This window comes from Camelina sativa, chromosome 12 (genome assembly GCF_030686135.1).
Source record: "Camelina sativa cultivar CO46 ecotype springtype chromosome 12, ASM3068613v1".
NCBI lineage: Eukaryota > Viridiplantae > Streptophyta > Magnoliopsida > Brassicales > Brassicaceae > Camelina > Camelina sativa.
In genome coordinates, this window is record NC_141891.1 from 22299934 (window position 1) to 22327409 (window position 27476).

Below are 27476 nucleotides of genomic sequence, written 5' to 3' on the forward strand. Positions count from 1 at the left end.
CAAACGTAGCACCATAACCTTCATGATGACCTTGAAGAGCACATTGCATAGACTAATTGGTCTAAACTGCATTATCCTCTCCGGTTTGTCAACCTTAGGGATCAAGACGACAAGTGCATCGTTGAGACCTTCAGGAAGTTGACCTGTTACAAAAAACTCCAGAGCAAGCTTCTTCACTGAGCTGCCAACCGTGTCCCAGCATTGTTGATAGAATACCGGCAGAAAGCCGTCCGGACCAGGAGCCTTAAACTTCCCCATACTATAAAGAGCCTCATCGACCTCCTGCTCAACAAAGGATTTCTCCAAGCCCGCCACTTCCTCCTGACATAAGCGAACAAAGCCATCTCCGGACAACTGATCGACAACCAAGTCAACATCATCCATGGAGTATAACCTCTGGTAGTACTCCAGAGCCAGCTGCTCAAGTGCTTTCGCATCCGTAACCCATCGACCCTCTTCATCTTTCAACATTTCAATGCGGTTTCTTCTCCTCCGAATAATGGTCGAAGTATTGAAAAAGATGGTATTTCGATCAAACCATTTTTCGCGAGATTTCTGAAACCAAATAGTTTCTTCTTGCTCTAAAACCACATCAAACTCTTTAAGAAGCTCTACCTCCTGTTGTAGTAGACTATCGGTCTGATGAGTATCTAACAGCTCTTGAACCCGTTTGATCTCCCTCGCCAACTCCTCCTTACGTTTATGAACATCTTCAAAAACCTCTTTATTCCAACACTTTAGCTTCTTCTGCAGTTTAAGCAGAGCCTGCGGAGTAGAGATTTGACTATCCTTAGAATTTGCCAACATCTCTTTGAAGCTCTCGTGTTGCAGCCAAGCTGCTTCAAAACGAAACGGTCTCCTTCTCGGATCTACCTCCACCGCAGGACATAACTGGATGTACAGTAGAGCATGGTCTGAAGCAAGGAAGGGGAGATGTGACACCGAAGCCTCCTGCCATTTGAGTCTCGCATGTGCGTTGCAAAAAACGCGGTCTAGCCGTTTAGCCACATATGTACTCTCCACACACCCTCTTCTCCATGTAAACTTGCTCCCCTTAAACCCCATATCAATAAGGGAAGTTGCATTCACCCATTCCCCAAATGCTAGTGAGTCCATCCACAACCGCCCATTACCACCAGTCCTCTCATCCAAACGGAGAATTGTGTTAAAGTCACCACCCACCATAACCGGACCCACAATCCCATGGAGCATATCCTGCAGTTTCTCCCAGAGCCCACTTCTCTGGCTAACCGTCGGAGCTGCATACACCACCACTAAGTGCAAGATATCATCTTCCTCTCCCACTGTTGAGTAGACGTATTGGTCCGTCGCTTCCACAATCTTCACCTCCCCAACACTCGATCTCCAAAGTAGCAACAACCCACCACTTTGGCCTACCGCATCTACCCGAAATGAATTCTCAAAGCCAAACTCCGACAAATTGTCCCGGCTCTATCTCCGCTAGCCTGGGTCTCGAACAGAGCTAAGATGTCAGTATGAAACCGTTTCAGCATATAACGGATAGACCTTCGAAAGTTAGGTTTATTTGCCCCCCACAGTTCCACATTAGTAAATTCATCATCACGACCACAACCAAAAACGATCGAACAACCAGGGCCAACTGTTAGGCAACCACCAGCTCCATATCGCCATCCGACAAAGCCACTTGGTCTGCAGGATCCCTTTGAATCGGATTTGGACCCAACTCCTGGCGAACCGAACCCGGAACCTCCAATCCCGCCGATGTCGCACCGATGTTCGAATCGTCTGAACCATCACCACTCTGTATCGCAAGATTACCATCGTCCCTTCGAGTACCGTCTCTCTCGACTCTGAGACGTTTACCCGATGTGGACCAATTAAGCTCCTCCAGGACTGGGCCAAAAACTAACCCTCTGGTGGATCTGTTATTCGACTTGGGCCTTGGCCCATTCACAACCCCACATTTTTTGTATCTGACCCGCTTCTCTTTCAAACCCACTCTCGCGCCATTTCCTTCCTTAATTGATGCCATATTGAGTTCCCCTTTCTTCATGTTAAATATATTCTTTCCATTCTTGTTTGGAAGCCCAACCAATTCATTCTCCTTATTTGCTCCCCGAGAATCTCATACTTCCCTTGCTGGCAATGAAGATATATCTTCCCCCAATCCGGAAAAGCTGTTTGACACCGTAATCTCCGCAGTTTCCTTAACTGTCGAGATCTCCCTAAGGTTTCGGCCCAAATTCTCTCCCGATCGACCCGTCGAAAAGGAAACCTGCTGAGGTTGCTTGTCCGATCTATTTCCTAGTCTACGCACCACCGTTAAACCCTCCTCATCCTTGTCCCCCCCACCGGACCTCCTCTCTACCGGCGCGGAAGCCTCCACCACTTCCTTTACCGGTTCCCTCAGTGGACAACCATGAACCAAATGTACGTACACTCCACAACCAGAGCAAATATTGTTCAAACCTTTGTACATAACATAGTACCGTGCATCGTTAATGACTACTGATCCCTTCAGTGGATTCCGCAAATCAACCTCCACACATATACAAGCAAAGCGTGCTCTCTCAACATTGGGTCGATCTTAATCGGTCTCCCAAGGCTGCCAGCTATTTCCAACAAGATAGCTCTATGGTACAGATTAAACGAAATATGAGACAACCTGATCCAAACTGGGGTGGTAACAATCTCATCCATAAGTGGATCAAAGTTCGGTGACCACGCTTGCACCATGAGGTAGCTGTCAAACGCTTTCCATGGACCCCCTGTAACCGCTGCCAAATACTCTTCTTCAACCTCAAAACGAATCATAAAAAACTGTTGTGGAAGATCCAGAATAGTCATCGACCCTCGAGGTTTCCATAACTCCCGCAACTTCCTGTTCAAGACTGGAAGTGGGACATTCCGACCAAGCACTTTCACAATCATACAATGCTTCCACAGCCCATTCATAGCCTCCAACACATCATTCTGAATAGTAATCACCGGTTCTCCATGTTTACCGTCAGAAAACTCTACACGTAACCTCTCCGTCACGTAATCATCCGGTAATATCCCCTCCGGGGAAAGTCTACCTCTACTCAGACTCCCCGTCACCTTCCTTACGCATATCCCAGGAGTGTCTGGTGGATCTCCCGGTGGAGCTCTTGTAATGACTTGTAACTAGAAATATGGACCCGACGAAGAAACGTGTCCAAAGACGAGGAGGAACCTCGAGGAAACGGAGACAAGAAACACTCGAGGAAAGACTAAGAGACTTGCGAGAGAAGTCATCAAGTTGACAGATGAACCAAGACCGGGGAAGGGTCAGGAATCGTTAGAGTTCCCGGTGAATTGGACAAGGGATGGTCGAGGTTGATGGAAAAGACCAAAAGAAAAATGGCCGTGGAAGAATGGCAAGGAAAAGACGTCACGGAAGGGAGGTCCGGGGACGGCCGTGAAACGTGTATGTCACGGACGGGAGGTCCGGGGACGTACGAGAAAAGTCAATCTCGGACGAGAGGATCGAGAACTGACGAAGAAAGTCGAAGTCTTGGATGAGAGAATCGAAGGCTGACGAAGAAAAATAACTTTGGACATAAAAAAAATGTGAATTTGCAGAAAAGCGCGGGAGCTTGGGACGCAAGAGAGACGTGGGAAGGATGGAGGAAGTGGAAAGGTCTCTCAGAGGGCTGAGAAACGCCACGTGTCACCATCACAAGCTCTCTCGCCAGAGAGTGAGATGTACTCGCGGGTGAGTGAGACTGGAAGTGCTCTGCATGCAGAATTTCTGCCACTTGCCTAGACAGAGAACTCGACCAAGGGCTTATAAAAAGCCTCTTTGGTCTCTCATTTTCAACAAAGCCTCTCTCAAACACAAAACTCTTGCAAATTTCTTGAAGAAAATCAAGAGACTTCCAAGGGAGGAAGAGGAAGAAGCTCGGCGGAGCTAGAGGAGAAAGAGGAGGCGAAGCGCTGTCGGATTTGCGGTGTGGAGGTGGAGCTCGACTCAGTCAATCATCGGCCTAAATCACTGTGAGTTGAGGATGAGACCCTAGATTTGTTGAGTTTTACTCTTGGTGTGAGTCTAGAGAAGTACATGAGCTTGGGGGCTCATGTGACTCTCTTGTTTTCTTGAGTGTTGCATGTTTATCTTTTAGATCTACATGGCAACAAGTTGAGATATGGGGAAGAGACTAACATGCATACATGGAGTGTGGCATCTAGTCTTGTTTGGGGTTAAAAGATCATGCATGCATAAAGAATTGAGTAAATCGGTTGCATGTAAGGTCAGATCCGAAATGGATAATCATGCATGCATCTTTTGTGAATTATTTCTCAACCGGATGGGTAGAAATATTTAAGTGGTGAGATGGGTGAAATTTGCAATAATTAATTGCATAATTTGAGAATTTTTTTTTAGTAGCATGCATGATAGAATTTGGAGAAAATTGGGGTTGAATCACTTGCATGTCAAGGAAAAATATTTAAGAAAGGGTTCTTAATTTTTCCTTGAGAGTTGTTTGAGTTGCATGCATGTGGATGTGGTCTTAAATGCTTGAATTTTATTTCTTGCATGTTCAGAATTTTTGGGTGATTTTTCCTTGCTTATTTCTTGCATGAGTTGCTTGATTTCTTGCTTGGAAATTATTTGTTAATTAAGTACTTGATTCTTTGTGTCGGTAGACTTAGAATAAGTACTTGTCTAGCTAGTTCTCATGTGTCATGGTGGACTAGCAATCGACTTCTGTCCCCGAGAAATGTGGTGTTTCAGCAAGTTAACTAGTGAGGTCTCGTGGCTGGACAAATCGGCGTCTAGTGAGAGACGAGACCGATCTTATGCATGATGATGAAAGTGTGTGTGATCCGGTTGGTAGCCTTTGTGGTTTCAATGCGGTGTGGTATGGGGAGATGGGACAGAAGGTCATTAGGGCCCTAGGTTGCGTGTGTGAGAGGAAGTTTAGTGTGTACCAAGGGTGGTAGCATCACTAGTACTTTCATTCCTATGAGTTTTGGGAGTTGTGTTGAGATAGCCTATGGTGGCTATGAGTCTAGAAGTGTCATGTTGGGTCATTTCTAGTTCTTGATTGCTTGATTGCTTGATTTTTTGATTGCTTGATTGCTTGATTGCTTGATTGCTTGATTGCTTGTTTGCTTGTTTGCTTACTTGCTTGCTAATCGCTTCCGCATAGTGCGATTCTGATTGTGGTTGTGGGTAGATGTTTGGGGGTAGTTGGTTTGAGAAGTTTGAATTTTAGAGAGTCTCCCAACTCACTGAGTAATCGTGGATTACTCACTCCTCTCCTTGGACTGTTTTCTTACAGGGAAAGTAACTGGGTAGAGGTTGGCAACTAGGAAAACCGGATAGGATGTTTTGTGCTGTGTGATTGTTTGAATGAAACTTCTTGTTTTCCTTGACATGCATTTCTTCAAAATGGATCAAACTGTTTTACTTTGTATTCTTATTTTGAAAGTAAATCGAGATATTTTCTATATATACGGACAAGTGGAAAAGTACATGGTCTAGTCCGGACCAGCACAACACCGTGCATGCACCAAAGGTTGCAAAGCCGGAGGTGTAGGTGTAGCGGGTAGGTGATGGCTAGTGGACTGGTCGAAGAACCTAATTCGTTAGTGGAACCTCGACTGGACTACGGCTGTCTACCTCTTTGTGACACTCTCCCGGACCTGTCCGCGGTTTGTCCGGCCAAGTGATGGCCAAGTGACCTCACTCATTTTTTTATCGGTTCTCAAAAAACTGTATATGCTTTTGTAATAACTCTTTCATTTTAATGAAACTTGTTTTTGCCAAAAAAAAAAGTGTAATCATTATAATGAATGCTAATACAAAATACAAAAGAAATTATCAAATATCAATAAAGCAAAACAGATTATTTTTATTTACCTGTCAAAATGTAACTAGAAATGTTATTGGATAATACACTAATTGTTGATTATGAATAGACAAAACACAAAAGGGAAGCATCCTCGTTATGTAACTAGGGTTCTAAAATGGAGAGTCTCACCCGATGGAGATGGTCTTATTATGTAACTAGGGATTTTACTTGGCTATCACTATTGACACATAAGAAGGAGATGAGCGATTCCAAGGAAATGACATGCAAAGACGATTCAAACCAGCCGATCCTTATCCTGGACCTGATTAGATCGATCTTGGAGCGCTTGAGCTTTGATGAATTTCATCGAGCCAAATGCATTTCTTCAGGATGGTACTCGGCTTCGAAGTCATGCATCAGTGTAACAAACCCAACAACTCCATGTCTCCATGGATCATCCTCTTTCCAAGAGAACATGTGGAAAGCAACAACGATTCATGTAAGTTGTACGATCCTCACGAAAAGAAAACTTACATAGTAAGAGATCTCGGATTTGATTTATCTAGGAGTCGTTGTTTGGCCAGTTCTGGTAGTTGGTTCCTTATGCCAGACCATAGATTTGAGTTTCATCTTATGAATCTGTTTACTCGTGTGAGGATCCCTCTTCCGTCTCTAGAACCAACGGATGTCAGCGATATTGGAATATGCAATGCGGTTTTGTGGGTAGATGAAGAAAGCAAAGATTACTTGGTTGTTTGGAATATTGGTAGCCTTTTTGCATATCACAAGAAAGGAGATAATGACAACAATAGCTGGAAAGCGTTTCAACCTTTAAAGAATCGAGGCTGCATCGATATGGTGTTTAAAGAAGGCAAGCTTTACCTTCTTAGTGTTACTCGAAGGGTCATTGTTTTTTATTTCTCCGGTAATTATCTCCAGTGGAATGTGCAACTTTTCGATTTATGCCGTACGATGATTATCCCTTCGTTGGAAAGTGTCATTACAAGCTCGCTGTGACTTTGTCTGGAGAAGTTTTGATTATTGTAGATCAAGTGAAACGATTTCCTACGACGACCGTCTACAAGATGGATCCCAAATCGTCAAAATGGCAAATGATCAAGTCTCTAAAGAGAGAAACATTGATTTTAGATCTTGGATTGACGGTTGAGAGGGAAGTTATGAAAAATTGCATCTATTTTAGTACCGATCAATTTCGTAGATACAAAGAGATTATTAGTCTATGCTATGATTATTACAATAACGGTATTCGCATCTACCATATGCGAAGCCGTATTGTGGTCCAAGTGTTTGAACATCTGACTGCTTCCTCGACAATACTTTTCAAGGATGCTCGTTGGTTTTTGCCTACTTTTGGTGTAAAAGGGTTGCTTTAAGACTATCAAGTTTTGTAGAGGGCATTTCTCTTCCACTCATGTCACGGGTTCAGTTCAAAAATGACAACAGTTTTTAGTTTACAAAATGGCTCAGAAGTATGGTTGGTTGGAGATGGTGCTTATCTTCCTATTTCTCATAGTTTCTTTTATATGTTGTCGAACAAGAGTGTTGCTAGTACGAATAATAACTGTTTTATTTCATTATCCATGTTTAAATAATGAATTACTAGGTAGTAACCCGTGCTATAGCACGGGCAAAATATTTTATTATTTTAAATATCTAATTTAAGTTTGGTTTTAATTTGGATTATTACACGTATATACTATATAACCTAGAGGAACGGGAAACACGTCCCTGTCCCGTTTTATCATGTCCTGTTCCATCTCCTATCTTCCCATATCTATCATAATTTTTTGTCTTATTGTAACGCTCCGATCATCACCTTAGTGGGCCCACTCATGTCCATTCCCGATCCATAGGCCCACCTTGCTTAGTGGGCCCACATCCATTCCTGGCAAGTGGGCCCATCCATATCCGACAGTGGATTTGTTACGTCCAGGAGGTTTTAAAGATTTATTTACCATCCCTACAAATCACCACATGATCTTTCAATGTGTTTTGTCTCCATTCGCACAGTTCCGACAATCACTTTCCGGATGGTCACTCATCCTGAAACTACTCCAGCTCAAACATGCTTAACTCTAGAGTTCTCTCAGGACCTTTGACCGAAAAGAAAACTGCACTTTGGTGACATAGGTGACCAAATAAATTTTTTTAAACCTCTCCGCAAACCGGGATGTCACAATTATGATCGTTCTCTTTTACATAATTACTTGGTAGACAATATTTTTAATAGAGATTGGGTAAGAAATTTAGATGGGATACCCATATTCTTCTTGAATATATATATATTTTTTATAGAATTAGTTTTTACTATCCAAAAAAATACAATTTTAACAAACTATCTAACAGTTTTAAAAAATACTAAAATATTAAAGTTACCCGTTCCAAAGTGGAGAATTACTTCACGAAATATATAAAGTCTCCATTTGAATATTTTCAACCAAAATTTCAAAATATCCATCTCATATTAGTTCTTTATATGTCATATAGTGAATTTTTTTAAGAAAATTGTTTAAGTGCAATCTTTTCTATTATACGAATTACCCATTTCCATTGCATATCCATTATTTCTCATTGTAATACCTTAAATTCCCCAGACTTAATCATAATTTCATTTACATAATACATCAAATTTTTTAGTTTTATATGTTTTTTGTTTAATGGCACACAAAAAAAAAAGGTTTTTCTTATTTTTTTGCTCTTTAGTCGTGGAGTTTAAAAAAAAAGGTTTTTCTTTATTAGGTGATTACAATAATGATTTCTCATGTAATGTAATTTATTGCATATTGTCTTTCAACAAAGACAGTGATGATGAATCAAAAAGTTTTTAATCATGGACTGATGATTGTGGAAAAATAAGATACTTATTTGTCATTTTTTTTGGTCATCAGATATAACCAAAAATAGTTTGAGAATCGAAAGTAACCCAGAACAATAATAAAGACCAACAACATTATTCATCAACATGCACTTGATCATGAAGCCAAGATGGCCCACCAAGTGCTAAATCGTAATAAAATCTACCATTTCTCGTGACACTATTCGCGATAACAATCGTCACTTTATTCGCCGGTAAGAAATTGGGATAGCAGAGTTCTCCATTGAATATTTTTTTATTTAGTTAGTTGAAATTATCCAAATTTATAATTTTCAAAAAGATAATTGTTTTCAAAATTAGCAAAATTTTCAAAGTGCCTATTCCAAAGTGGTTAATTACCTGTCACATAGTCAATCCTTACCTAAATTAGTGAAAACTTGACAATTGAATTTATTTATCTATATTTTCTGATTTGTACTTTTATCTAAAATTTATGTCTCTCTTTTTCTAAAAAAATTGATCAAAATATTGTTTTTCATTATTCGTATTACCCGTTTCAGTTTACTTATACTATTACAGTATTTGTGCTTAATTAGTAAATTAAATTACTTAAAAACACTGATAAAACATATATTTAGTCAAATAATTAACATTTTTAGGCTGTAAAACTTTAATTGTCTAATATTAATATTTTCTATAAAAATTAGGTTGCCATTCTTTTTAGGTGTTTTGTTAATATTTTGGTGTATATGTAGAATTCTCCAACCCGTACCGAAAATAAATATGATCATCATCTTCACCAGCTGGAAAATATACATTTTTTGCAATCCATCCATAATAATCAAGCACAAACCGTGTTTGTTAAAAATGTTAAAGTAATTTTGTTACGTGGTGTTAAATCTTGTCCCGTCACATCGCTTTCCTTCCCGTCCTGATCCATCCTGTTAGATATTTTATGTCCCATAATCATTTCTTTTTAAATAATTACTCATATAATAAATTATGACTAAAAAATTAGACAAAATACACGTATTCTCCATTTGAATGTTTAATATATATAGTTACAATTCCATTTGGGCTGAAATTTTTGTTTTTAAATATGTTTTAGAAGAATTTTATTTTAAATTGTGAAAATTTTCTACACCAGTATCCCTACTTAATTACATTTCCATAATTTTCATTTTGTTTTAGTTACAAAAATATTTAATATATGGCAAAAATGTAATCCATACATTTAAGCATAATAAATCACGTTATATGAGAAATAATTGTATCAGTTAATACTTGCATAATCATTAATGTACTTTCCAGTTTCCATGATATTAATAGAACTTTTGATTCAATTTTAGTTAAAATTGTATATTATTTTTTTAATATCATTAGATACAGTTTCTTGTAAAATACAGTTTCTTGGTGAGAAATTCTGCTTGGCTCTCATCTTCCATCTCATTAGATACAGTTTCTTGTAAAATAAAATCAGCACAATAAACTTTCATAATACTGTACTTAACTTTTTTGTGTTTACTATCCCCACATGTCTTCGTTATCAATATCACCATCTCTTTCTTATAACTTTTTTGTGTGTCAACAACATCAAACTCATGCAATAACTCCTTCTCATCCTCATTTACACCAGGATCAAGTTCTAGTTCTACAACACCATCTTCCCTGTCAGGCTTAGCTTTGGCCTCTCCGTGAACATCAATCTCACCTTCTTCTACTTCAGACTCCACCCCACCATCGTCATCAGCCTTTCAACCACATTTACACTGGTGTAGAAAATTTATTTTATACAAAAACCTAGAAACAATAAATCATGTAACAGCTTCCAGCTTTCATATTCTATTTGAAACTAAGAAACCAAGCTGAATTAGGTTTGATAACATATGCTGGTACTACTCCGCTTTTGAAGAGAAGAAGAGCCTTTGAGCACATAATCACCTTTGTACGTATAACACAAACATTATTCTCATTATTGGTCGAATGTTGTATACGTTTCGGTTGGTTGGTTTGAGTTTTGGGAAGTCTATTGAGGAGGTTGGAGTTCCATTGGTTCTTTATTCTGTTGTCTGTTCAGCCTGGAAGCCTCCCCAGCTATCAATGACCATCTGCATTAATTAATTATCATGTCAGGTAACAAATAATTTTACTACAAAAAGAAAACTTCTATGTGGTTTGGTGAAATACTGTTTCGAAATAGATTATGGAGACGGATTATGAGTTCTTTCTCAGATGAGGTGCTGCGGCGCTTTATCCCGGTCTCAAATAGTTCTTCCACCGAAGTCTACAACTTTTGTTAAACTCTTGAGCCCTGTTATGTTTGCAGAAGACTATTACTGTACGTCGAAGATGTACCATGTACACATAAAGATGGATAAATAGAGAGATTCGTACCAGCTTGGTTTGGGAGAGTGCTCCACTTGCCTTCACCATGAGTGGTTATGTATTCTCTTAGGATCTTGTCTTCATGATCAGTCCAAGCTCCTCTGTTTAACTCCGCTCTCTTCAGAGTATTAGTTGCTCTCTTTCTCATTCTCTCATGGTTGTGATGGCTACAAATTGTCTTTAGTTTAGTGTTGTGAACAGAAACTGTTTTTGTGTTTAGCTGAGTAATTTTTATAGGGGAGTTGTTGCAATGTCCGTACGGCAATCGCTTTACAACTAATCTCTGCAAATTTATTCGCAATCCATCAGTGTAACAAACCAAACCAAACCTGCAAAATTAATTAATCAAAACTTGCAACTTAGATTAGCCAAAACGTAAGAACCATCTTTTCTTGCTTTATATATCTCTGTTTTTCAAATCCAAAATTACTTAAGGATGCATAAATCTTTCTATCAGTTTTATGACTGTAGGTATCATAATGTAAAAATGTTGACCAAACGTTTTCTCATCAAATCCGATACTAATGAATGAAACATTTTAACTGATTACCAAACCTATCGACATGTATAAGAAATCGGTTTGCTGCAAATTGAGAGGAGAAAGACAAAATCTAAATAGCATGTGTCAATTAACTTAGCACAAACTTACGATCAAAGATAAACTAAGCGATTTGCAGAAAAAAAAAAATTGAGATAGAATCAAGATCAAAGAACTAATTTTGCCCTAAACAATGAGTGGAAGTCAAAAGAGATCTTATATCTCTATCATTGAACGAAATAAAAAGAAGCAATTAGGGAGAGAGAGAGAGATAAGGGACGATACCAGAACGGCTGCGTTCGCCATGTTTATGTCTCTCCTCTATGGCTCTATCGGTTCGCCTGCGTTCTCCATGTTCTCTTCTCTTTCGAAAAGAAAAAAAAAACAAAAAACAAACACAATAAAGAGAAAAGAAGATCCGCGTGTTTTAACCGGGTAGGTTTACTAATACAACCTTTTAAAAAAAATATGGATAGAGTGATGAACGGTTATGATTAAAAGAATCTCAAAATCTATGGCCAAAAGTTTTAAATTGTTAATTAATGAAAAAGATCCAACCCGGGAGATGGATCCGCGCGTTTATCCGGATGAAGAGATGAGTAAAAAGATAATTTTACCTTTTTTCCAAATGAATAAAATAGTTTTGAAACTAATGGCATTGTATTGTAAATTCTTACAAAACTAAGGTTTTTTTCAGGCAACGTTTTTCTTTTAATAGTAGGGATATCATTTACAATTATGGATTATACATGTTTGATCGAGATGTGTTTAGTATCATCAAGATATCATGAAGTTGATTTAGAGCATTTTCAAGGCAGTTAGGCAAATATAAATTAATGTCAATAAGATGAAGAAAGAGTAATATACATTAATAATATTCCTGAGTTTCAAGGTTCTTGATCAAGACAAGAGTAAAAACAATGATGCAAGAGAGTTGAAGGGTACACTCATATTTTGATCTACATTCACTTAACGAAGTAAGGAAGGTCAAGAACGTAAAGAAGGAAGTAAGCCCAAGTCACCCCAGAGATCCCTCCGAAGAAGAACCCTCCTGTGAACTTAGCCCATCCCTCAGCCGTTTGAAGCTGGTCAGGCTGCTTCTTCCGCCCGGTCAAAGTCAAACTCGGTGCGATCGACGGCTCTCCTTCCTTGAAAGAAGAGATTCCGTAGATGGTGAGGCACATGCTGAGGATGATGACAAGCCCAGCCGCGGCTAAAGAGCCGGCCTGGCCAGCGTAAACTGTGTTCCTTAATGGACCAGCCTTGACGAATGGACCCACTAAGAAGAAACCATGGGCTAGACCCACTTCGACACCACGGAGGAGCGGGTTGACAGCAGTGCGGTAGCCAGGGAGGTTGGAAAGGTACCACGCGATCAAGGGACTAGATGTCACGGGAGTTTCCAAGCTTCCGATGAACGGATCACCATTGATTGGTTGAACCACTTGGAACGTTGGCTGCCAATTTGTATACTAGTTGTTAGACCACTATACATAAATCACCATTGCATATGTTATTCTTTTTAACTCCTATAAGTGCCCATGGAAGAGGTTCTATAGAATCATCAAAGACTTTTATAGATAATAACAAAACATAAACTAGAATATGGCCAATCTACGAAACTAGTGGTACTATTGTATGTCACATGAGTTAATTCACACTTTGTGTCCGATGATTAATAAAAAATATACCTTGTCGGATTTAACAGCTCGGACGGTGAAGGAAGAGACTCTTTTGGTCGGAGAAACACCGAAAGGAGCCCCGGAGATGCCCTTCGGAACGGCGAGGCGCTTCGCTAGAGAAGTGGAGGAGAAGCTGCTCCTTAGCTGGCTGGCCATTGGAGATGCACTCGCTGCCATTGGTTTTGTCTTAGTTGTGTTCTTCTTCTTATGAAAATAAAATAAAATCGAGTGTGAGATCAGTTTGTGATGAAGAAATAAGCAATCTACGAAACTTGAGATTGCGTTTGCTGATGTGGCAGGACAGAGGATCTGGTTCTTGAGATTGTTGTGGCTCTTAAGCGTCTATGTGTTTGATGTATCTGAGTCTCATTGGATGTTATCTTATCCACTTCGCCCCCAACATTTTTTTTTTAAAATTAATTATTTTTTAATACCTTTGTGAAAAATATGTCTTTAATTAATATATATCTTTGTAGAAGATGATTTTAACATTAATTTTTAAATAACCTTATTTAAAACTAAATAATATATCAAAAACAAAAAAAAAAACTTTTTTTTGGTACTCAAATAAGGCCATTGGAGATTCAACCGCTTATAATTTGGTTACCAATAAAAAATGAATGACTCAAAAAAGAAAAAATTAATGCCTCAAATAAATAAATAAATAGTTTGAAATTCATCCAGATTCGCATGTCTTTGTTTTCTTCTTTCATTTTCTCTGCGATATGGAACATGAATCCGGACTAGTAAAACATGTTTTTCTTTTAAAATGAAAGATTTATAGATTTTAATTTTTGAATTATTATGTGCTAAATTGGATAGAAACAATCATCGTTAAAAGAAAGAATTATGACAATAATTTTATATTTTTATATCAAACACATACACTTACAACATCTGGACCATAGAAACTCTTCTTCAAATGTAAAAACTCAATCTATAAATCTAGTAAACAATTAGTAGATATTGGAGCAAAGAACAAAATAAAAATATAAGTAATCTAAAACGACGTCATCTAATCCTCCGTTTATTTCAGGCTTTTGTCTTATAATGGGCCTATAGAAAAGGCCTATAAGGGTTTTTGGAACTAAAAAGCAATACATAGAAGAAAGCAAATTAGGGTTTTGGATTTTCGAAAGCGCAGTCTTAGCCGGAGGAATAAGGATCTCAGAGAAGAGAAGCTCCGTTCACCGTCGCCGCCATGGGTCGTATGCACAGTAGAGGGTTCGTTTCTTCTTCTTCTTCTTCTTCTTCTTATCTGATTGGGAATTTTTAATTTGAATTACAACTAAGTTCTCTTATAACTCCGTATCTGTTTTTGTGCTGTGTAGTAAGGGTATCTCAGCATCTGCTTTGCCGTATAAGCGTACACCACCGGCTTGGGTCAAGATAACATCTCAAGATGTAAGCAAGATTCTTATTTAGATTTTAGATTTTGATTTGTTTGGCACCGAGCATAGGCCTTAATCATAGTTTAGGTGACGAGTTGAGAATCATTTTCATTTAGTATGTGAGAACAAAGTATTGTAATCTTGGAGAAGCTCTTTTATCAATCATTGGGTAAGGTTCCTTTTGGAGATTTCATGTGTTTGCTTGTCTCTCTCCTTGGGAGTAACATGTTTAGTCTAATTGATCATGATGTTTGTGTTGATGTATGGATTTAATCTGTTGGTGCTGGTCTCTCAGTTACATGATGCGGCTGTAAGATTAATGTATTTGATGTTTGTGTTGATGGAACCATATAGGTTGATGAGTCCATTTGTAAGTTTGCAAAGAAAGGTTTGACACCATCTCAGATCGGTGTCATTCTTCGTGACTCTCACGGAATCCCACAAGTGAAAAGTGTTACCGGAAGCAAGATTCTTAGAATCCTCAAAGCTCATGGTAATCTTACTTTTTTTTTTTATCATCCTGTTTGGAGTCTTCTTTTAGTGTCTGTTTGCTACAGACTAAAACATTCAAGCAAAGCAAACTAAAAGACTTCTTGTAACTTTGGTTTAAGGTCTTGCTCCCGAGATTCCTGAGGATCTCTATCACCTTATCAAGAAAGCAGTTGCTATCCGCAAGCATCTTGAGAGGAACAGGAAAGATAAGGATTCTAAGTTTAGACTGATTCTTGTAGAGAGCAGAATCCACCGTCTTGCTCGTTATTACAAGAAGACCAAGAAGCTCCCTCCCGTCTGGAAGTAGTAAGTACTTTTACAAAGAGTTTTCTTAAAGATCTCGATGATTGATCATATTACTTATGAATATTGTTCCTACTTCTTGTTCTTGCTTTTGCAGCGAGTCTACTACCGCAAGCACACTTGTGGCTTAAGAAGCGCAATACCATAGCATTTGTTTAGGTCCTTGGAGAACAACCATTTTCATATGGATCTTTATTTCCAACTTTGTTCAAGTTACTTACAATGAGATTTTGTTTTGGAATTCTTTTTTTTTTTTTGTACGCAGAAACCATACTTCATTAATTAAAAGATTCTCACACATTTTAGTGTTTAATAGCATGGATTGTGAAAGATAAATTTGTTTTTGCAAATGGAAATTGGCTTTTTATGTAATTTTTGGATACACGTGAGACACGTTGTGGAGACGTTGCTTTAATTTTGTGTGGTCAAATGCACAAAGTCATTTTACTATTTCAAAGAAATAAAAATAATAATAAATAAAAAGTCTTATTTAACAGCATAATTTTATTTTTTTTTGGCCAAAAAAATATATTTCTTTCTTTTAACAAAAATAAAACCATTAATAAGAACCCTAAACGAAAAAAAGAGGTCTTTAAAACGCAACAAACCAAAAAAAAAAAAAAAAAAAAAAAAAAAGGGGAAGGTCTTGAAACTTCTCTTCTTCTTCTTTTGCTTGTGGTTTAGGTTTTGAGAGCAAAAGAAAAAACGAAGACGCGTCAAAGGTGAAGTCATATAAATCATCTTTGCACCTTTCTGGGTTTCGTTTCAATCTCGCAAAAATTGTGTGGGCTGCTTTTTATTTCTTCAATTTCTCTCTAAAATTTAATTTTTTTTTTAGGTTATCTATTTCATCAATTCGTTTTGGGTTTAAGTGTGTCTTTCAAAACCCTAGCTAAAATCGTGTATATGGGAGTTAAAGTTTTGATCTTTTTGCCTTGTTTCAGGTATTGAAATGTGTCTATTGCTTCTGGCTTCTTCTGGTTTATGGGTTCCTGTGACGTTTTGAGAGTGTTGTTTGGTTTAGCTGTCTGGTGCATTGCTTATATAACTGTTGCAATCTTTGCATCTTTTAGAATCTTTCACTCTATTTGTTCAATTTGAAGAGTGTTTTTTGTGGAGGTTTGCTCGCTACAATGGGTTACGCTCAGCTTGTCATCGGTCCAGCAGGCAGTGGAAAGGTTATATATATTATTATATTGTCTATGTCAAGTTAGTTCTGTAAACTAGTTTCATCGCTTAGATTTGACTGAACTGTTTTTGTTCTGTGTTTTGGATCTATCAGTCAACTTATTGCTCCTCTTTGTATGAACATTGCGAAACTATCGGTCGAACAATGAATGTTGTTAACCTTGATCCTGCTGCGGAAATCTTCAATTATCCTGTGGCTATGGGTGAGTCAGTGAAGTTTCCTCTTTTTGAATTCCCTTCCTTGGGGGTAGTTTTGAGTGGCTTCTCACTTTCTTGGTTTCATTGAATGCAGATATCAGAGAACTTGTTTCTTTGGAAGATGTCATGGAGGAGCTAAAGCTTGGTCCTAATGGCGCCCTCATGTATTGCATGGAGTATCCTTTACTTGTCACATTGACAACTTGAGAATTTTACTGGTTTTGCACAATCGGGTCTTGAAAAATTGTTAGCTTTTCATATGTGAAAACAAAGAGTCGGTACATGATATGTTTTGGGTGTTGTATTCTCTCACAGTGGAAGAGCCATAACTTACAATCTGTAGATACCTTGAGGATAGCTTGCATGATTGGGTAGATGAAGAACTGGAGAACTACAGGGACGATGATTACCTTATATTTGATTGTCCAGGTACATACATGATCAATGGTTTTATCTCTGATATTTGTTAATGTATGTAGTTTCTTTAAGCCGTTTGTTTGGTGTTGGCGTACCAATACTGGATAGAAGTTATATAAGAAGCATCCCAAACTATGTTTTATCTCTAAATTCTTTGAAATTTTGTCCTGTTAATATAGGTCAGATAGAGCTGTTTACACATGTTCCTGTACTCAAGAACTTTGTGGAGCATTTGAAGCAGAAGAACTTCAACGTCTGTGTTGTTTATCTGCTTGATTCACAGGTGTCTATATAAGTTTTATTTCCCTTCTACTACTTACTCTTATTATAGTGAACCATTTTGTGTTGACAAGAGATAAATTTTGTTGGATCAGTTCATAACAGATGTAACCAAGTTTATCAGTGGTTGCATGTCATCTCTCGCTGCAATGATCCAGCTTGAATTACCACATGTCAACATCCTCTCAAAGATGGACCTCTTGCAGGATAAAAGCAACATTGATGAGTATGGGTCCTATTCTTCCGTTTGCTTTGTTTGTTGTAGTTTCGGTATTCTAATTTGCTTCGCTTTTTTCATGACTTTAGCTACTTGAATCCGGAGCCTCGCACATTGCTGGCAGAGTTAAACAAAAGGATGGGTCCTCAATTTACAAAACTGAACAAAGCCTTGATTGAGATGGTATCGTATATGATTGGATTCTTGCTGTTAATGTTGACTATAAATACAAGTAATTCGATTTCTTGATTGCATTTTTGGGCTGTGGTTATTAGGTGGGAGAGTATGGGATGGTGAATTTCATACCCCTTAACTTGAGGAAAGAGAGGAGGTAAACTATTTCCTCTCAGTTCGTTCTTCTAACTTTATCCAATCAAAATTAACATCACCATTGCTTTCTATGGGCAGCATTCAATATGTTCTGTCCCAAATCGACGTTTGTATTCAGTTTGGAGAAGACGCTGATGTGAAGATCAAAGATGAGGATGAAGATTTTGGTGACGATGGTCCTGATTCATAAGTTGTTTTCGGTTCCTACGACTTTTGGCTTGAAATTGTAAACAATTTTGGTCTCATTGTTCTTGTCAGAGACCAATGAGTTTGTGAGAGCTACTTTACTGCTGACTATAAAAAGCCTTAAATGAGAGACTTTCAAAATTGTCAGAATTTCTCAAATCAAACTGTATCAATTCAGTTGCATTTTAAATCCAGTTGGAGCCTTAATGCCAGGATTGGTCGGGCTAAGGTCATTAGTGTAACAAACTTAGCCGAGTTCACTATCTTCGTACTTGCGCTCCAACATTTTTGAGGAAAGCCTACAATGCTCACGCACATAATCTAAAGAAAGTGAGTTTTAGTAAAACCGTAATGCTTGTCTCAAACCAGATCAAAAACATATAACACCTAACCGGTCATTCAAGTTCTTATGACATCTAATCACCCTTTTTAACAGTTTTATGTTCAACAATCAACCATGCCATTCATTCCATGCAATCCAACATATGACAAATTAGTATCATCTGTCTCACTCACCTCCATGCCTCTATAAAGAATATTCATGTATATGCATATATATAAATAGTTTGGAAACAACAATACACAGCTCTCAAGTATTGTGTTTTGATACAATAATCAACATCAATACATTTGACATCGTACTCTTAAAGGACGGGACACAAGAAGGATAATGACGAGGAAAAATTAACAACAAAAAATGAATGCCCAATTGCTGCAATGTCTATAATGATGCAGTGATGGGGTAATCAATCCTGGAGATACATACTCTATTGACAACTATCTGGCTCCAACTTGGACACCATTTTTGGATACTTAACAAGTGCCACATGCTTCATCGTATGGGCGACACACAGACAACACTCTCAAAACATAACCCCAATGTTTTTTTAGAAGAGTTCTTCTGAGTTAAACTTGTTCCATGCTTCCTGTTTATTGCCATAACAAAAGAGATGAAGCTAGCAAATGTAGATATGTAGAAATCTGTGATTTACAGTTATCAATGAGAAGCAATCTAATTGGGTAATTCGTTAGGTTAAGGTCTTTTGTTGGTGGTAGCTGGTGGCATCTGAAGTAGCAGTGATGGATTATTGGATTTAGTTCCAGAAAGATTCACAATTCACTTACCTTGAGCATGTCAAAAACTTTCTCGGCAATGTATTTCTGCTGGAGATTGGCACCTTTTTGTTGAACTTTGTCAGGGTGTATACATAGAGTGGCCTTCCTGTAAACTTTCTTGACAGATGCAGCCGTAATTAAATCGGTCAATGAAACAGGCTGCCATCCGCATTCTGGCCAAAGAACCTGCTCATTTACATAACAACATCAGAATAGATTGTGGACTCATAACATCAGAGGTACAAATGAACACCAGAGGTGCAAATAATAAAGAAAACGGACAATACAACTTACATATTGTAATGTCGAAAGCAAAGCACGCAAGTTTCCCTCCTTCCCCGCACCCCAACGTTTTATCTCAACATCCAGGGTCACCCCAATCCTCTGAAATCCAGGATACGCATGATGATTGAACAAAATAAATTACAGATCCTCTACAATCCAGGATTAAGTACGGTGTATAAAAAAAACAAAAAAAAAACAATGAGACGGGTGATAATAGTTGAGACAGTTCCCTAAGGTGGCGCAATTTCTTATGCTAATGGCTGCAAGAGGCCCCAAACTTAAGTCTCTCAACAAAGCAACATGGTTTGAGATGTGCACAACAGAGGAGGGAAAAGGAAGAAACCACATGTAAATATTTCAATCTGAATCACGTGATAAGGAAACTTACATCTTTCTCAACTTGTTCTCTTTGTACTTGAAGATCACGTTCATTTTTCTCAGCAAGTGCTTTCGCCTGATAGAGAAAAGAATTCATGTTATAAAATATGCTGGTGAATCTTGTGTCATTGTCAGATACAGAACCCATCAAAGAAAAACTCTAATGATACATACAGCCCGCTCCTGTGTCCTCTGGTGGCGTTCCAGCCTGGCACGTCGTCTCTCTTCAGTTTCTCCATCCACATCTTGAAAACCACCAGACTGGGAAGCTGGAGCTATATAAAACACAGGGGGGGTTTCAGTGTGACCAAGTAAACAGACATGAACATATTATTATGGATAAACGTCAGAGATTGCAGTACCTCCAAATATTGAACTGAGATCATCAACAATGTTTGTTGATGAAGAGGTCTTTCTCAAGTTCTCTGTTGCTCTAGAGGGCACTTGCGAAGATGGCCTGCTAGATTCGAAAGATCCTCCTTTGTTCCATGAATCCTGGAAAGGATCCTGAAACACAACCAGAGTTATAGGAGGAGTCTAATTTCCTGTAAGGTTGTAAAGGACTTAAATCAGAACAGAAGTAGATAATCCCATCTCACCAAAGGGTTGGTTCTCTGTCGTGGAGCACTGTTTGGTCTAGAAACCGAGTTAAAGAAGGAGTCAAGATCATTGTTATTTTCTTGCTGCTGCTTAGCTTTAGCTTGGGCAGCTGCCCTTCCACGTGCCTCAGCAGCTGCCCTTTCCACAGCAGCTCGTTCTGCCCTAACCCTTGCTTCCTTCTCCCGCGCTTCAGCATTCGCCCTTTCTCTAGCTTCTGCTGCAGCTTTCTCAGCTTTTTCTCGTGCCCCTGCAGCTGCCCTTTCACGTGCTTCAGCATGGGCTCTTTGAACCGCTGCTCTTTCTGCACGCTCTCGGGCATCGGAAGCCTTCCCAACAGCAGCTCTCTGAACTTTCGCATGAGCTTCAGCGGCTGCTCTTTCACGTGCTTCCCTTGTAGCCCTCTCTACAGCTTGCCTTGCCAATAATCTTTCCTTTTCTCTCTCAATTCTTTTCTGCTCTCTTTCTCTATCCTCTCTCTCCTTCTCCTGGGCTTTTTCCATCTCTGCCTCCCTCTCTGCCCTTTCACGCTCCAATCTCACTTGCTTTTCTCGAAGTTCCCTTTCCCGAGAATCATGATTCTCCATGTGATCTCCTTCTCTACTTCTACTTGCCTTCAAATTTTCTTTCTCTCTCCTTTCCTTAGCATGTCTAAACTTCGCTTCTGCTTTATCCATGGCATCCTTCATGGCAGCAGCTGATGCAACAGCAGCAGAGAAAACATCAGAATCTTCACCAGAGTTAGGTTCAGGGTGTCCATTCGCAGCGGTCTGCTTTCTGCCCATAGAAAAATCATCAAGTTCATCCATTTGAGATGCTGTTGGGCTATTTACAGAAGCTCTAGCTGAACTAGGAACATAAGAGTGGTGGTTAGTGGAGCTCGATATAGAAGGCTCGTTGACCTTCTTTTTTACAGGACGTGTAGGTCTCGGTGGTGGAGGTCTCGCAGGTGGCGGAGCACTAGTAGGTTCCGTAAAGAGAGGGATCTCAGATACAGTAAGCCACACATCATCAGACGACTCAAAACTTCCTTCTGTACTGGTAGGTGGTGGAGCACTCGTATTTTGTGGCTCTAAAACATCGTCAAATGACGCTTTCTTAGAATGGTAACTCCTAGAACTTTCTACAGGTGACTGGGAGCCCCTGAACTTTCTTCTATTCATATCTGGGCCTGATTTACCAAGACTATCGAGAGGGTCAATTTCAACAAATACTCCTCCATGGACAGATGCATGATCAGTTTTTCTGCTGCTGGAGCTATTGAATTTACCAATTTCCTCCAATGGATCAGTGAACCCTCCCTTGGGAGGTTCTCTAGGGATTGACGCAGACTCCTCCAAGACTACAAACGGGTCTTCTTCCACAAGTTTGGAAGATGTCTTGGAAGGCTGATACGCAGGTTGCTGGGGTTGACTGGTGTCTGAAGTAGACCTGTAAAAAAAAAGTAGAGCATAATTTAAATGATAGAAAGCTATGCATACCAAAACAAAAAATCAAGCTGAAACTTTGCATATGAATAACAAACAAAACGTTCAAGCTTTAAGAGATTTTTTTCAGTAAGTTTCAGAGAGTACACATAAGAGAAGCTTCTAAGCAATCAAACAGCTCTCCATAAGCGCTAAGCTATATTTCATTATGTAAGTGTGGTGGCTCTATATCTTGAGCAAGCTCTCAAGTCATCTCTAGGAAAAACAAATTAGTAGCAATGAAGCTAGACACAGATCAAGATGAAAATTTGCATATGAATAACAAGCAAAAGGTTCACGCTTTTGGAGATTTTCTCAATAAGTTTCGTACACCTAAGAAAACCTTTGTTGCAAGCTTACAGCTCCTCCATAGGTACTAATATCGTTCGTAACAAATTTGAAGAGCAGTGACCCTAGGCACAGATCCAAATGAAATTATGCATATCAATGACAAGTAAAAGGTTGAAGCAACTAAGTTTCGTACACATAAGAGAACCTTTTATGCAAAAAAAAACAAGTATCCATAAGCGCTATACACAAATTTGAAGAGCCATGACCCTAACCAAGAACCACAGATGAAGACGAAGAGTAAATATGACTGTTTCGAAGAAGGGTAAATATAACTGTTTCGAAAGAGGACCAAACCCCGGGAATCAAACAGATCTACATACAAGAGATTGCTTTTAAGGTTCAGAGAGTACACATATAAGAGAACAGGTCTCCATTACGAACCAATATAGTTCATGCTACAAGCTCTATACCATTGAGCCATTTCACGCAAGCAAGTTCCCAGATTAGAAGAGCAGTGACCCTAACTAGTAACAACAGATGAAGAAGAGTGAATAGTACCGTTTAGGTGGAGGGGAGCTAGTGCGACCAAAGCCGGGAATCAAATCATCAAAAACGGAGCTACCCTTGTTCTCTCGGTCACTGTCTGTCTCACTTTTCCCCAAATTGGTGCCCATGAGATCATCGAAGGGAGAAGTGTTGTGCTTCCTGTGCTTTGCAGGTGAGGAGATGGAAGAGAAAACGTTCTCAAACCTAGCTGAGTGAGAAGAAGTGGAAGGGATTTGGAGCTCAGGAATAGACTCAAACACATCCTCATCATCGTAGACAGGTTTGTCATAGACCGGCACGGACGCTGATTTGGATTTGGGCTCCTTGAACATAGCATCATAGTCAAAGGCCGGTGCAGATGGAGAACGAGAATCACCAGAAGAGGATCCGTACTTTGGTGGTGGGCCGCTAAACACATCTTTGAAGAGAAGATCATCACCATCGCGGCCAAGATCGTCAAACACCGGCGAAGGATCGGAATTTTTCCCGGCGGCGTTGGCGAAGCTATAGGAAGAAGCGAAACTGTTGAAATCAGCGGCAGAAGAGTTCGATTGAGGAGCCATCGGAGCTGATTTGCCCTGTGGTTTCAACCCGAAGTCTCTCGCTAACAATCCTGTGAAATCATCCATTTGGGTTCCTTTAATTTTTTCTCCTCCTCCAAAAATCGAAAAGCTTTAGATTTTCCCACCAGAAATGAGGACGAGATTATCTTCAGATCTGAGTCGCCATTAACGAGTCGGATCAAAGCATTTGATTTCGAAAAGGCTCCTTTTTTTTTTTTTTTTTTCCTTCGTTTTCCCAACTTGTTTGTACATGTTCCCCCAGTCCCTTCTTCAATTGTTAGATCGGTCCTACATTTTCAGAGACTACAAATTTGGTACCCATAATCCTAAAGCTACATGGCACTCCCCAAAATTTTGGATTTTGCTTTTGACCTCCTTTTGTGTAGGGATTAGGGCAAAACAACTTAAAATATTGGAATAATGTCTCAAAAGACCTTTCTAATCAAAATATAATCCAAAACGACCCTTTTATAAAACTATACATATATTTTTTCGAAACCAATATAATTTTACCCCTTATAACTTTTGTTATCTATTGGTCTAATCATGAAAGTCACATAAATATATGGATAGTAAATAGTCCTGCGACTTTTACCTGAACCAAGAAAATTGAATTGAGTTTTTCAGTTTTTGGTCGAGAGTTCAGACAGTTTTAATGAACTGATAGTTATTTTCGTCTTAAGATCTTGAGATCATTTTTGGCCATGACAGTTGTAGAGTTCTCTTCTATATTAGGGTTTCGTAGATTGAAGATGAAGTTTTTACTTTGTGTTTTAAACAAACAAAAAAAAAATTGTTTTATTAAAATATTTTATGTGTTTGGCCCAACTTATATTTAAATACCATAATAAAAGGAGCCCTAACCTTTTTTAAAAAATTTCATAATAAAAGGAGCCCTAACCTAATATAATAGAAGGAGAAATTCCTCTAGTATATGAAATAACATAAAATCATGAATTTGGAATGATTAAATTAAAGTCTAATAATAAAAGAAGCCCTACCCCTTTTTCTCAATTTTCCAACGACGTCGACAATTTTCTTTCAACATGACATCTTCTTCAATTCCTTCTTTTTAGTCGTTCTTCCTGTTCAACCATCACATATGAAACTGTGATAAGTTCTTGAGACTACGGCCTGTTCGGGAGAGAATCGCTGCGACTAATTCCAGCGACCGGAATTTCTTTTAGTTTTCTTCTAACTTCACTTTCATCTCTCTTTCAAATTTTTTAAATTCCGGTCGCTGCGACTCTAAATTGAAGATTTCAGAATCGCTGTTTCATCCAGCGATAGAAACTCAAGCTTTAATTTGAACAGCGACAGTCGCTAACTTTTTAAAAATCAAATTGCCATTAAAACTACTTGCAGATCTGTAAGTTTTTTTGCAGAAGAAGAAGCTGCCATTATCGAGATTTGCAGAACTTTACATAAACAGGCCCTACGTCGGTAGGTGAAAGACGATGTACGACAATGGCGTTGGTGCAGATAATTTTGGTTAAATCTTCAGTAGCCTAATTAACCAATTCTCAAATCGAACCGTAACTAGTTTCGCTTAATTCGGCAGAATTTTTAAAATCTTTAATAACCAAAAATAAAACTAACCGGCTAAGTTTGGTTAGGTTAAACGCATGACTAGTAAATCAGATCATAATCGGGTTACAACCTCCCCACTAAACAATTTTTTTTTTAATTTTCTTAAAAAATATTCATCTCTCAGTTTATGCTACCTCAGTTTATAGTGTTCTTCATTCTATACTTGATTCTAATCGATATGGATTTTGGATAACTAACTCCTAATTCCATGAAATAGACTCGCTAACCATGCAGACCTAATTATTTACCGGAACCTAGATTTAACTCCTAATTGCATGTTTTACTGCATTGTTGCATGAAATCGTTGAGTAACGAAGTAATTTAGACATATATAATTTAATCCTACAAAAATATTGTTTTACAATTTTGTGTTCTGAGCGATACCGAGTTTTAGAACATGTTACTAACTGATCGATTATATTAGAATTTCTTAAGTGAACCTTTTAATGAGATCCTGATTTTAGACCAAAGCGGATGCAAGATGAGATTGAAAAGAACTTCAATTTAATAGTAAGCATAAACAAATGTAAAATGGCTAAAAGCCATAAACATCATCAACCGTGACCATAAAAAGTAGTTTTCTAGGCTGAAAGATTTTCACTTAGCGCTCCTTCCTTTGTTTAGTAAAATTCTAAATTTCAATAAATTTTTGTTATATTGACAATTAGTTGTTTTTTTTAGAACTACTATGAGCCAACAATGTGTCAGACACAATACTTGATTATGTTGTATTAGATATGTTCCTTATATTTTTTGTGTGCCTTGCAATCATCCACAAGATGTGGTATATATATGGTGTCGTCGTATATATCTTTGTACAAGATGGTTGTTTTATGAAATGCACACTTAAAGGATAATTTTTGGTTGTTGTGGGAAGGGATGCTAGCAATGGTATATATAATTGCTTATGTCGTTGTTGATACAAAAAATAAGACAATTGTGGTTCATACAAAAGTTGAAGGTTGATTTCAATCTACAGACTACAGGATGGAGGGTTTACTGTAAAATCTGATAAAAATGTATATCTCCATTGTGTTAGCTTTACAACAAGGTAAAATGCAATGGAAGTTTACTAATATAAGCTGTTGGTTTTACATATTTAGGGCTTGTTGGATGCACTGGAAAGGAAATTACCTTATGTTGAACATAGGTTGTGGGCTACACATGTCTATGAGAACCTGAAGAAGATGTTTTCTCATCAAAGCGATATGAAAAAACTGTTTTGGCAAGTAACAAAAAGTTACACCATGACTCAGTATGAAGCAAATATGGAATTAGTTAAGACCTATGAAGTGCGTTTGTTTGAAGCCATCATGGAAAAAAATCCAAAACATTGCAGCCGTGTTTTTTCCACAGGAGCATCCTCTTGTATACATGTTCACAACATCTCTGGATCTTTTAACAATGCAAGGTATATGCCAATAGTGAAAATATTGGAGACAATAAGGAGAAGAGCCATGGCACATACTGATTTGAGAAAAACAGAAGTGTGTAGCCATACATGTACAATACCTCCTAAAATAGAAAATTTGATCGAGGTTGAGGAGAAGAAGCTCAAGTTCTACAAGGTTGTTCCATGATTAGAAGGTAGAAATAAAGTTTGTGAGTCAAGTATCTCTTATTATATGTGAACATAAGATTAAAAAGATGTGCATGTAGATATGAGTGGAGTTCCTTGTTGTCATGTTTTGCGTATCATCACAAAAGAAGCTTGATCATGAAGATTACATTTTAATTGGCTCGTCAATTCAAGGCATCAATAGATCTGTAGTAATTCAGTAGGATTTAAATCTCTCTGGTCCCTTCTCCTCCAATTCTATTCTATTTAACCCCCCTAATTAAAAATTGTATTTAAAATTTTATTTTTATTTAGAAAATTAATAAAAGACAAATAAATTTAAGGTTTCTTTCATATTTACAGACCCAACCTAAATTTGGGTCTAGATATGGGTATCGGATCTTAAATTCCCAAATCCATAACCAAACCCTAATTTCTTTATTCTCTTTTTTTTTCTTCTCGTGTTTCTTCTCCTCCGACTCGAGTCGACAGTTGCAGAGGTCGATTAATCCCGTTTCATCTTATTCTTTTCTTCTCCTCTCGATACTCTTTCGTCTTCTTCTTCTCTTTTTTGTCATCTGTTTCTCTCAATCCCCTTTCTTCTTCTCTTTGGAGAAATCCGCCGTGAGAATCAAAATTCGCCGTGAGAAATCGGAATTCGCCGTTCGTTTCCTCTCAGCTGCCGGTCATTGTAAGCCATTCTCTTTATTTCTTTGCTTTGATCGACTAGTTGTTGGGTTTAGTTCTCTGAATTTTGTGAAAAGGATATGAAATCGGGAAGTGTGTTTTTGAAATGATTTCGTGAAATGTGTTGTGAGTTTGAGTGTAGATAGATAATGAGAT

The 27476-nt window shown here is 38.3% G+C and overlaps 6 protein-coding genes and 2 pseudogenes across 13 annotated transcripts; 3 read left to right on the top strand and 5 right to left on the bottom strand.

Annotated features, from left to right (window-relative positions):
• Positions 1–286: 286 nt before the first annotated feature.
• On the bottom strand, positions 287–2035 carry LOC147930899 (uncharacterized). The gene is made up of 3 exons (XM_087477079.1): positions 1637–2035; positions 395–1341; positions 287–344 (listed from the first exon to the last, which is right to left on the bottom strand). The coding sequence occupies exons 1-3, from the start codon at positions 2033–2035 to the stop codon at positions 287–289; spliced, it is 1404 nt and encodes a 467-aa protein (XP_087333205.1).
• A 464-nt stretch (positions 2036–2499) lies between these two features.
• Positions 2500–3258, bottom strand: LOC147930900 (uncharacterized). The gene is made up of 2 exons (XM_087477080.1): positions 3247–3258; positions 2500–3147 (listed from the first exon to the last, which is right to left on the bottom strand). Exons 1-2 carry the CDS (start codon positions 3256–3258, stop codon positions 2500–2502), a joined length of 660 nt encoding a protein of 219 aa, XP_087333206.1.
• A 2802-nt stretch (positions 3259–6060) lies between these two features.
• On the top strand, positions 6061–7366 carry LOC104733729 (F-box protein KIB2-like; annotated as a pseudogene).
• A 2677-nt stretch (positions 7367–10043) lies between these two features.
• LOC104711055 (transcription factor TT2-like) lies at positions 10044–11255 on the bottom strand (annotated as a pseudogene). The gene is made up of 2 exons (XR_015573888.1): positions 10825–11255; positions 10044–10745 (listed from the first exon to the last, which is right to left on the bottom strand). The product of XR_015573888.1 is annotated as a transcription factor TT2-like (transcript).
• Positions 11256–12408: 1153 nt separating this feature from the next.
• LOC104732402 (photosystem I reaction center subunit XI, chloroplastic) lies at positions 12409–13807 on the bottom strand. The gene is made up of 2 exons (XM_010451945.3): positions 13252–13807; positions 12409–13017 (listed from the first exon to the last, which is right to left on the bottom strand). The coding sequence occupies exons 1-2, from the start codon at positions 13417–13419 to the stop codon at positions 12526–12528; spliced, it is 660 nt and encodes a 219-aa protein (XP_010450247.1). The 5' UTR covers positions 13420–13807; the 3' UTR covers positions 12409–12525.
• A 134-nt stretch (positions 13808–13941) lies between these two features.
• LOC104732401 (small ribosomal subunit protein uS15y) lies at positions 13942–15741 on the top strand. Its single transcript, XM_010451944.3, has 6 exons — positions 13942–14166; positions 14279–14466; positions 14574–14646; positions 14988–15126; positions 15245–15431; positions 15526–15741. The coding sequence occupies exons 2-6, from the start codon at positions 14444–14446 to the stop codon at positions 15557–15559; spliced, it is 456 nt and encodes a 151-aa protein (XP_010450246.1). The 5' UTR covers positions 13942–14166; positions 14279–14443; the 3' UTR covers positions 15560–15741.
• A 143-nt stretch (positions 15742–15884) lies between these two features.
• LOC104732400 (GPN-loop GTPase 3) lies at positions 15885–18384 on the top strand. Of its 5 annotated transcripts, none has more exons than XM_010451940.3 (10): positions 15885–16150; positions 16373–16606; positions 16711–16819; positions 16909–16990; positions 17158–17243; positions 17411–17514; positions 17606–17736; positions 17817–17910; positions 18003–18058; positions 18136–18384. In XM_010451940.3, the coding sequence occupies exons 2-10, from the start codon at positions 16562–16564 to the stop codon at positions 18245–18247; spliced, it is 819 nt and encodes a 272-aa protein (XP_010450242.2). In that variant the 5' UTR covers positions 15885–16150; positions 16373–16561; the 3' UTR covers positions 18248–18384. The 5 variants fall into 5 exon arrangements, with proteins under 5 accessions (XP_010450242.2, XP_010450243.2, XP_087336022.1 ...); XM_010451941.3 differs by having other exon boundaries at positions 15945–16150; positions 16548–16606; XM_087479896.1 differs by having other exon boundaries at positions 16016–16210.
• Positions 18385–18772: 388 nt separating this feature from the next.
• LOC147930901 (auxilin-related protein 2-like) lies at positions 18773–23904 on the bottom strand. Of its 3 annotated transcripts, none has more exons than XM_087477912.1 (8): positions 22935–23904; positions 20622–22050; positions 20385–20529; positions 20197–20297; positions 20033–20098; positions 19654–19743; positions 19369–19545; positions 18773–19169 (listed from the first exon to the last, which is right to left on the bottom strand). In XM_087477912.1, the coding sequence occupies exons 1-8, from the start codon at positions 23549–23551 to the stop codon at positions 19131–19133; spliced, it is 2664 nt and encodes an 887-aa protein (XP_087334038.1). In that variant the 5' UTR covers positions 23552–23904; the 3' UTR covers positions 18773–19130. The 3 variants fall into 3 exon arrangements, with proteins under 3 accessions (XP_087334038.1, XP_087334039.1, XP_087334040.1); XM_087477913.1 differs by having other exon boundaries at positions 20197–20291; positions 22935–23865; XM_087477914.1 differs by having other exon boundaries at positions 18782–19169; positions 20033–20141; positions 20197–20291; positions 20368–20529; positions 22935–23865.
• Positions 23905–27476: the final 3572 nt, after the last annotated feature.

What these genes read in the sequence shown, in the direction of transcription:
- LOC147930901 (XM_087477914.1), bottom strand. Translation starts at nt 23,551, where the DNA reads ATGGATGATTTCACAGGATTGTTAGCGAGAGACTTCGGGTTGAAACCA. An exon ending in AGCTCCCCTCCACCTAAACG is followed by an intron (nt 22,051 to 22,934) that starts GTACTATTCACT and finishes TTTTTTTTACAG; the next exon opens with GTCTACTTCAGACACCAGTC. An exon ending in GAGAACAAGTTGAGAAAGAT is followed by an intron (nt 19,744 to 20,032) that starts GTAAGTTTCCTT and finishes CCTGGATTTCAG; the next exon opens with AGGATTGGGGTGACCCTGGA.
- LOC147930899 (XM_087477079.1), bottom strand. Translation starts at nt 2,035, where the DNA reads ATGAAGAAAGGGGAACTCAATATGGCATCAATTAAGGAAGGAAATGGC. An exon ending in CGGATGGCGATATGGAGCTG is followed by an intron (nt 1,342 to 1,636) that starts GTGGTTGCCTAA and finishes GGGGAGGTGAAG; the next exon opens with ATTGTGGAAGCGACGGACCA. An exon ending in GCTCTGGAGTACTACCAGAG is followed by an intron (nt 345 to 394) that starts GTTATACTCCAT and finishes AGTTGTCCGGAG; the next exon opens with ATGGCTTTGTTCGCTTATGT.
- LOC104732401 (XM_010451944.3), top strand. Translation starts at nt 14,444, where the DNA reads ATGGGTCGTATGCACAGTAGAGG. An exon ending in GGTCGTATGCACAGTAGAGG is followed by an intron (nt 14,467 to 14,573) that starts GTTCGTTTCTTC and finishes TGTGCTGTGTAG; the next exon opens with TAAGGGTATCTCAGCATCTG. An exon ending in TAGAATCCTCAAAGCTCATG is followed by an intron (nt 15,127 to 15,244) that starts GTAATCTTACTT and finishes CTTTGGTTTAAG; the next exon opens with GTCTTGCTCCCGAGATTCCT.
- LOC104732402 (XM_010451945.3), bottom strand. Translation starts at nt 13,419, where the DNA reads ATGGCAGCGAGTGCATCTCCAATGGCCAGCCAGCTAAGGAGCAGCTTC. An exon ending in GAGCTGTTAAATCCGACAAG is followed by an intron (nt 13,018 to 13,251) that starts GTATATTTTTTA and finishes ACAAATTGGCAG; the next exon opens with CCAACGTTCCAAGTGGTTCA.
- LOC104732400 (XM_010451940.3), top strand. Translation starts at nt 16,562, where the DNA reads ATGGGTTACGCTCAGCTTGTCATCGGTCCAGCAGGCAGTGGAAAG. An exon ending in TTTATCTGCTTGATTCACAG is followed by an intron (nt 17,515 to 17,605) that starts GTGTCTATATAA and finishes TTGTTGGATCAG; the next exon opens with TTCATAACAGATGTAACCAA. An exon ending in GATAAAAGCAACATTGATGA is followed by an intron (nt 17,737 to 17,816) that starts GTATGGGTCCTA and finishes TCATGACTTTAG; the next exon opens with CTACTTGAATCCGGAGCCTC.